The sequence below is a fragment of the Plasmodium fragile genome, assembly GCF_000956335.1.
Source record: "Plasmodium fragile strain nilgiri unplaced genomic scaffold supercont1.47, whole genome shotgun sequence".
NCBI lineage: Eukaryota > Apicomplexa > Aconoidasida > Haemosporida > Plasmodiidae > Plasmodium > Plasmodium fragile.
In genome coordinates, this window is record NW_012192627.1 from 96584 (window position 1) to 106159 (window position 9576).

The window sequence follows — 9576 nt, forward strand, 5'->3', positions numbered from 1 at the left end:
CCTTGCCCCTGCTTCAAAGCAAACGCACAAAAAATAGAGAACAGCAGGAGGAAAAGATGGGGCTCAGATTCCTTGCACTCCTCTCACAGGTGGTGCTACTGCTAACACTGGCACTGTGCAATAAAAACATAATCGAACTGAATTATCAAATAAACACCTTCCAAGGGAACAACGCAAAATGGAATAAGCTAGGACACTTTGTATTGAGCAAAAATCAAATTTTCAACACCTCAAATGCTTATGAACAAGAAAAGGATAAACTCATTGAGCAGTTACGCAAACCAAATTTTGATTACGTCCTATTTCAATTATGTGACGACGCAAATAAGAAGACGTGTATACAAACATATGTAGGAAAAAAGAAAATTCAAAACGTCGATGATTTTTTCCTACTTATAGGATTAAATAATAATTACTTGCCCTATATTTTAAACTACAGAACGAGTGAAGAGTTGGAAGAAGACACGCAAATATTCTCTGGCATGTTGGCTGTTAAAGTTTTGTCCGTGTCTGTGCCCATCACCATGGCTACCTTGAAAACGGAGGAGAATGTTGCCAAGCCAAAGGCGAAGTCGAATGAGAAAGATAAGGAGAAGCCGAAATCTTTTATTCGCAAGTACTGGATTTATGTGGCCATATTTTTCTTATCCTTGTCTATATCGAAGCACTTCACGGAGAATATGCAGCAGGGAGGGGGGCAGATGAGAGCGCCGACTCCCAGTGAATAGAAACTCTCCAGCAGTTATCACTTCGGCTGCGTGTGTGTAAATTTGCGGGACCGCTGTGGCGTTTTATATGCGTTCGCGTTGTCGATTTATATTCGTTCGCTTTGGCGATTTATATTTGTTCGCTTTGGCGATTTATATTCGTCCACCTTGCGTTATTCTTTTTTTTTTTTTTTTTTTTTTGTTTTTCAAAATGACCTTCCACACTTTCCTTTGTCACCCTTTTCATTTCCCCTACGCTGAGACCAAAGAAGGGAGACGTGGAAGGTGGCCGATTGTCGACACGGCTTGTGCCCACTGTGTATACATTCGAGTATTCTCGTGAGACCAATTTTTTGTGATAACAAAATGGTAGCTTCCCCAAGGGGACCTTCTCCAATTTTGAACCCTTCAAAATGGTTAGCAGCAGCGTGGAGAGAGAGAAGGAACATCTCAAAGTGCATTCCGAAATGGAACGCCAAAACTGCGGGCCCGACGCAGTGCCCCTATTTAAGGGTAGTCAAACCGCATCGCGCACAAGACAGAGGGCGCGCTTTGTGAGTAGGAGTGTGAAAGACAGTCAACCGGGATGATGAAGCATGTAGCTTTTATTTTTTCCTAATTTATATATTTTTTCTCCATCACTCCACATGTGTAGAAGTACCCATGACCCGTAACGCACAGTGTGTGTGCTGCAATATTTTGTGAAAGTAGCTGATACGAACCCCCTATGTGTGCGCATCTAACGGTTCGATTGGAAGAGCTAGCCAAAATTGGCGTTATAAAGAGCGTCTTCTCCATTGCTGCTTCACCCTGCGTGGTGCCAACGTGCAGAGTTATCTGCCTTCATGTGTAGATGAAAATTTCAAAGGTGAATCTCATGCTGTGCATATGAAAGAGTCCCTCAAAAAAAGTGAATTTAAAAAAAAAAAAACAAAAAGAGATAGAGATAGAGACAAATACAGCGGGTCAATCGGCTAAAGGGGTGAAAGCAATGATGCACGAACGAAGGAGTAAACCCTTACGGTAGACAAATTAGAATAACAGAGGGAGGTGTACAACGAGCTCGGCGACGAAAGGAGCATCAAGGCGGAGAGTCGCATGTGATAGCGGTCTCTTCGGCTTTAGGTGCAGACGGCGCATGCGTAGGCATACGCGCATATGTGAGTGTGTAAGTACCTACGTGCGCTCCGCTCGTGCCAGCTGTGAAAGGGGTGTGGACGGCGAACGGAAGGAAGCAACGGGGAAATTTTTGCGTAAAAATTAGGGGCAAAGCTAAAGACACCCTTAGAAACGTGTTAAGGGGCAATCCCCAAGGGACGAACAACGCCGCACACTGCTACCGCCCGGCGAACCGACGCGATGAGCAGGGCCAGGGCGGTGAGTGGCCTGCTTTTGTACGGCGCGCTGGTCGTGGCCTTCCTGGCCAGCTACGGTGGCGTGAAGCGGCTGCTCGGTTGGGGAAGCGGCGCAGTGTGGAGTGATGAATACGGCTACTTGACAGATGTATGGAGAGGTCGTGGGGAGAGCCAAGCACTTTGTTTGTTGCTGAAAATTTGGTGTAGGAACAAGGGAAAGGTGAACGAAGAGGGGAAGGGGATGGAAAATCATGCAGGACTGTTACAAAGAATAAATATGAACAAGGTGAGGAAACTTTCAGACGATGACACAAATAAGGATCTGTTACCATACGTTAATACGATAGGTGGTAACTACACAGTGGTGAATCTGTTTGACTATTTCGTTAAGGGTAAAAAGAGAGACAATGGAAAGAATGAAATATTCGTAAATCATATTATGACTTTACACAGGATTGTGGTGATATGTTTCAAGCCGACTCTAAATTTTTCTCACATCATTACCCAACCTAGTGATGCCCTGTACAAAATAATAAAGGAAGGTGAAGGAGAAATATTGACAACGAAAGATTACCCTGTTTTATTTTATGCAGATGAGGCTAGCTGGGGGTTGAAAAATGTTATGTCTACTGGAATCATTGAATTCTTTGCACCTCCATTTACCAGAGAGGTGTCTGACATAGTGATTAGATGTGCTAATACAGAAATAAATGAGACGTATACATTTGAAGATGTGATTAAGGTCCGTATTAGAATCCCTCGTAGTAGTGAAAAAATAGTAGGCCTGAGTACAGACCCTATGGACGCAGAATTTTTCGAAAGAATTGTAGATGAAAATGTAGATGATTATAAATTTGGGAGTTACAAAAATCGCGTGTTAGGGTTCAAATTGGCAGATGCAGAATTAGATCCTGAAAATTGCTTCAAAGTGGTTAATGGAAAACAAAGGGATATTGCTCTCGAAATTGAATACCAATATGGTAGATGTTTGATTTTAGATAGACCTGATTTTAAGCTTCGGTATTTTTATGTGAATGATGAAAACTTTGAAGATGAATTTGAATTTTCTTGCTCTTTTACTTATAAGGGGAAAAAGAAGAAAGCCACTTTTGGAGACGCAGAGGTGAGTCCAACGACAAAAACATACTTTATAGAACCAGACAAAAAAGAATTCCAATACTTTAATGGAGTTCCTTACAAATATTGCCACTTTGAATATAATGATGACAAAAAAAGGTCCACACAGGTGTGTGAAAGGACTATAAGCGAGTTTTCTCTTTTTATGTATAATTGTGAGGTGAAGAAGGCTAGGGGGGTTGTTATTGATGAGCCGATCAAGACGGTGAAATATTTAAATGGGACTCAGCCTCTGGAAAAATTTAGCGACATCACTTTATTCTCCGATGATATACATATAGAAGATTTGAGATGGAAATTTCCAGACTACAAATATTTCATGACCGCCTATATCAACCATGGCCCACATCCCCTGATCATTGAATGTGTTATTCCTAATAAAACTAACGACAGTCATCAAAAGGCTCATATTCTACTGCACGTAAAAACAAATTTAAAAGACAATACAGTCTCCTTCTGTGATTTTAAAAGCTCTAGATTATATGACTATTTGAATGCATATATTAAAGGAGATGTATGTGAAATTAATGTAACTTCGAATAGCAGCTTTGGGTTTAGGTGTCCTGATGGAACAGTGAAGAAGCCAAGTTATTGTTTTACCGAGTTGTACTACCATGGGTATCTTTACCGGTTAGGAGATATTTTTGCTCAGAATATTGTTATATATTCTTATAAGGACCCCAAATTATCCCTAGCAGCTTTTACAAGTAGCCTGACCAGGTCCTACTCTTTCCAATGCTACTGTGTCCAGGAGGATGATCAAGATAAAATAGAAAAGAGAGTAATTGTGAATTATATAAATGAAGACCAATTGTATGATTATAATACTATTCCGAAGGTGAAATACGAATCTATCGTATCGCATCCGATGAGGACTCACGTGTGTGATTTCATGGGAAGCAATTCTGTCCTTAAGCCAACAAGGAAAAAGCCAGTGAACTACATTTGTGAAGTTTTTCCAAAGCCCATGGAATATATCGCCATGATCTGTCCTACCAACCTAATCGATGAGCAGAATGAAAAACTGCTTTCAGATCTTCTATACAATTATGGCAACCCAGGAATAAAGGAACAAATTAGAGCCTTTGGAAAAAAGAGAAACAACTACTCTAAGTCCTTTCACCTTCCGAAGAAAGCTCCCGCCTACGTCATCAATCGTTATATGCAAAATGTAAAGAGCATTGACGAAATGATTCCGGGGGTTCTCATCACAGATACGGTTCGTATTAAAATAGCTAGAATGAAAAAAACGGATCGACAAGGAGGAGGAGAAGGGGTGGAAGACGCATCGCTACCACCAGACGAAAACGATGAAATTAATCAAATGTACGCAAGTCATTTAGGACTCCCCAACAGTATTCACCACGGACTCTTTATCTTTCAACTCCCGCCTTATATAAAACGAAATGCTGTCATCGAATTTGCCTGCATAAATGATAAAACGAAAAAAATGGGTAACACGGGAAACAACGGTATTATGTCTGTGCACCTCAGGACGGAGGGAAGGGTGGTTCCCGGGTGCCACTTTTACAAAAACAAGGAAGAGAATAGTATTTTGAAGAAAAAAATAAAAGTGGGTTCTTCTGAAGATTGCGTCGTGCAAAGTAATGGAGAAATTGACTACATAGGAATATTTTGTCCTATACAAGAAGGGTTATATTTGACCCCCCCAGGATGTTTTGAAACAGCATATAACAGCTCCGATGAACTTGTGCACCTCAGCAGCTATGACAAGGACTTTAAAAATTTCACCAATAATAAAGGTGTCTCTTACTTGAAGATACCACAAAGCTTTGTCGGCCATCTGAACATATTTTGCTACTGCAATGAGGAAGCTCCCTCACTATCGGAAGGGGAGGAGGAGGAGGAGGGGCGTGCCGGGTTATTAATAGGTCCTCCAAAAAAGGAGAACAAAATGAACATCGAGCTAAATACATCCAATAGGGGAATCAAGAATGTACAAAAAATAGACCACCTGTACGAGTCAGACTTTCTTATTGGAAACGAATTTGTCAATAGGAGACCATCACCCATAATGAGAAAGAAACACATTTGTGACTTTACGAGGGAAGACAGTTCGTTGGCTCCCCAAGACGAGTTGCCGGCCATCAACTCCTGCTTCGTCGAATTGGAGGAAAACCTGAGCCTCGTCGAGGTGCGCTGCCCCAGGAACGTCAATCCGCCTGCGGCCGACCGCTTCAGCAGTGGGATTAGCACGCGCAGTGTTGGACTTCGCAGCGTTGGAATGCGTAGCGTGGGAGGTGTTACTCGAATGGCGGGCCGAAATGGGCTCCATGGGGCTGCCTTACCAGAGGAGGATCAACTCCTGAGCGAAGAAGAGCTGAGCAAGTACAAGAACATCAAATATGTACCCGACGAATTCGAAGACGTAATACATGTGAGCAGAAAAAAAAAATTGTCCGACATCCTCCCAGGAACGATAATCCTAGACCGAAGTAAAAAGTTTAAGGAAAATGGAAAATTTACATTCATCACTCCACTCATAGTGAAGGACGATATAATCATAAAGCTCTTATGTGACAACTCAGAGACAATGATTGAAAATAAAAAAGGAAAAAAAGGAGTAGTCGTTATAAAAATTCCTAAGAGAGTAACACAGAAAAGATTTTATGGGTGTGATTTTTCAGGAAATTCAAATAAGACCTTTTACTACTCCGAGGTGCATTCTTTAAAAAATTCAAACAAGGAATGTCACATCAAGTTGAAGGAAAATATTATTGTCAGTTTGAATTGCCCAAATGGAAAAATTAATCCAAACAACTGTTTCCATAATGTATATATAAAAAGTACCATGGATCAAGAGAATGTTGAAAATGTTGAAAATATTTTTAATGATGTGAAAGTAATTAATACAAATTACTTGTTGAAAAATTCTTCAGCTTTTTTGATCATATCCAAAATGAGTAATACGAAGGATCTGAATTTTTACTGTACTTGTGAAGATTATGAGAGTAAGAATGTGGGAACTATATTTCTGAACCTGCCTCAGAACCCGTCTTCTACATCTAAAGAAAATTATACTTTGGAAAAAAAGCTAGTTATTGATGTTCCCCCATATTATGCAAAAGACACTTACGTTTGTGATTTTACTGAGCAACATTATAATATTGTAAATCGATCTAAGGTAGACTTGGACAAATTATTGAAAAGGTACTTACAAGATATTCTCTCCTATGAACATAATGAATTTACACACTTTAGTTTAAATTTTAAATTGAGGAAGGAAATAATGAAGAAGCAGTACATTGCGTATGTTAAGAAGCAGATCCAGCATTATCAGGAGAATGTCCCCGATGTGGAAAACTACCCCGACCACACCATCGTCTACAAGTGTAACATCGATTTGAGTGCCTTTGACAAATTTTCAATCAAGTGTCCCTCTAGGATGGAAAATGTTCCTGCAAAGGGAGGACGCCCACTTAGTACACCACGTTTCATATACACATCCAGTCTGGGCAACGACTCCATTTCCTTGGTGAAAGGATTGAACAGCCTTCTCTTCGGAACCATCATTGTTAACAAAACAAATGAACAGAACGTTTCCTTTTTCGAAAAAGGGGAACTCGAACTTATTATATCTCCCTATGCTGACTCCTCAAAGAATTTTAATTTCTCCTGTGAGCACATTGGAGAAAACGGAACAAATCGCGTCATCGGTTATGCTTCCATTTTTGTAAAAAAAAATAATAATAAAATTTTGGGTTGTGATTTTATAGACCCTTCAGATGTTAGTAACCAGGTCCATCACTCCTCCACATCTGACACGAAAGAAACAAGTGGAGTGAACAATACATATAAAAATAACTCATTTGAATTTGAGATAGAACTCGTGGAGGGAAAAAATATATACTGTAATATTGAAGCCATAGAAAATGATGTGGTTGGTTTTAGCTGCCCTCATAATTTCCTCACTGCCCCTGAAAATTGCTTTGAGTCGGTGCAGATCGAGGGAGTAGACAAGGAGTTAGAAACACATAAGCTAGAGAAACTACTAAAAGGAGTACACATTCTTAAAAATAAAATATATGATGTGAATTATACCCCATCTTATATCATTCTTCCGAAGAAAATACCCAAATCGATGAAAATTTTTTGTACATGCAATTCAGTCAAGAGGATAAAAACAGGCATTATTCAAATTAATATCATTGGGGATGATTTGAATAACTGGTTCAAGAAAGAGATCACTCATCATGTTTTCGCGTTTGAACAGCCCAGCTACTTTTATGACTTTTCTTCTGGGCCACTTAACATTAGCTCAGAGAACGTGCTGGATATTGATGTGGTTCCCGCGGCGAAGCGAGGTAAGGCAACTCGCCACAAACCGCATGGGGGGGTAGGAAAAAATGCACCTGGGCCCACCACCGCGCAACTCCTCCACGTGCGGGGTCAAGAAGAGGGTGGCGACGAGGAGGATGACGACGACGATGAGGAGGAGGAAGAGGAAGAGGATGATGTGGAAGAAGAGGAAAACGTGTTAAACCCCATGCGAACAAAACAGGTGCACGAAATCACTGTAGCGGCATCGGAATTCAGCTTCCTCAAGGTTGTGTGCCCCCTGAGAAATGCCCAACACTTCAGGCAATCTAAAATCAGCCCAGAAAATTTCTTCGAGTATGTGTACGTCATGGAAAAGGACTCCAGTAAAGACGAGCCAAGTGAAGCGGAGAAGGAAAAAATGGTCATGGAACTGGTTAAGGAGAAAATGAAAGATTCTTCACATAGCGGTGCAGATTCTGATGGGTCCAAGAGAAGAGAAAATGAAAAGGATAAAGACAAAAACGAAATGAAGGTCGATTACGACAGTATGGGCAATAAAATAATCGTTGCCCTAAAGACAGAAAGACCCAAAGCAACAATTGAAGATGTGGAAAATTTGAATCCTCTTAATTATGAGGAGGAAAAAGCAAAAAAGGATATTCTAACAATAAAGAATATAAATGACGTTATAGAATTTGTTAATTATGAAACAGAAGTAAGTGAAAATACATATGCTGGAACGATTTATTTTTCTCCACTTCTTCTAAGGGAAGCAAAATTTTTTATTTCCTGTGATAATTCATTAACCATGAACGAAAGTAGAAGAGGCAAAACTGGCATCGTTAAAGTTCTCGTGAAGCCAAACTATGTGAATATATTTGGGTGTGATTTTGTAGGGGATTACTCTACTCACTTTTCCTTTAGCCAGAGATGGGATGACGTTCCGAAGAATTATGTGTGTGAGGTACAAGTGGAAGATGACTCCATAGTTGGGTTGGCTTGTCCTTCACACACCAAGTTGCACCCCCCAGATTGCTTTGACAATGTCATTAAGGATAACGTGGTTCACAAAAAGGACTCGCTAATAGAAGCAGTGAATATGTTTATATACAAGGAGAGGAACAAACCCATTCTTTCTTTCATCCAAGTCAAGCGCGTTTTCGCGACCCACTTCTCCTGCAAGTGTTACGATTCCTCCAAGGGCGACTACAAAGAGGTCACCATCAAAATCAGCTACGAGCCCTACGTCATGGGCACGCCCAGAAAGAGCCTCGGCGCCGCGGTCATCCAGTACAGCGACGTGGACCTCAAGTTGCCCTCGCTGCGTTAGCGCCACGTCTATTATTTCGCGGCAAATACGCTCCTTAGCGGCAAGGCTGTTCTGTTTAGCGGCAAATACGCTCCTTAGCGACGAGGCTGCTCTCTTTTTAATCTTTTTTAAAAAATACGAAACTTTTCTTTGTCTTTTCCTTTTGCGCCTTTTTTTGTTGACAGCGTTTGCTCTCATTTTGCATCTGTTCTCCTCACTTTGCATCTTCGCCCAAACCATTTTTTTTTTTTTTTTTTTTTTTTTTTTTTTTTTCAACTACCACCACTACATCGGAGTAAACAGCGTCTAATTCTTTGCGTCCAAAATGAATTGCGCCCTGGTGAGCGATGGGGGAGAAAGAGAGAGGGAGACTTACCACGCCGAGGACCTCATCGCGAGGTGGAAAAAAAAAAGAACCCCATCGTCGCATCAAAGCAAAGTGAAAATTGATACTCTGGTGAAAAACATATTGAACTATAACCACCAAAAAAAGGGGTCCACATATAAAAATCACACATAGTGATTCTTCTTTTCTGCTTCTCATTAGGAGGGGGAAATACTCATGAGTGTGATCCCTTTTACCATTTGTAAAAGACCACTGGGTGTGGGGGAAATGTCCCTTCCCTTGTGCATTCGCGAGCCCTCCTTTTGCCTCTGTGTGTCTTTGTGTCTCCATTCTCAAAATGTAGAAAAGCCCAGAAGGGACACTATAAATCAACACACACACAAACGTAGTAATTAAAAGCGAAGGGAGGAACCCCTAGACAAGCCAAAAAAAAAAAAAAAA

General features: G+C 40.7%; 2 protein-coding genes across 2 annotated transcripts; both read left to right on the top strand.

Annotated features, from left to right (window-relative positions):
• Window positions 1-56: 56 nt before the first annotated feature.
• On the top strand, window positions 57-728 carry AK88_03824 (uncharacterized protein; the record flags this gene model as incomplete). Its single annotated transcript, XM_012481434.1, has 1 exon — window positions 57-728. The coding sequence occupies one exon, from the start codon at window positions 57-59 to the stop codon at window positions 726-728; it is 672 nt and encodes a 223-aa protein (XP_012336857.1).
• A 1338-nt stretch (window positions 729-2066) lies between these two features.
• AK88_03825 (uncharacterized protein) lies at window positions 2067-8810 on the top strand (the record flags this gene model as incomplete). The annotated part of the gene is made up of 1 exon (XM_012481435.1): window positions 2067-8810. The coding sequence occupies one exon, from the start codon at window positions 2067-2069 to the stop codon at window positions 8808-8810; it is 6744 nt and encodes a 2247-aa protein (XP_012336858.1).
• Between the last annotated feature and the right edge of the window lie 766 nt (window positions 8811-9576).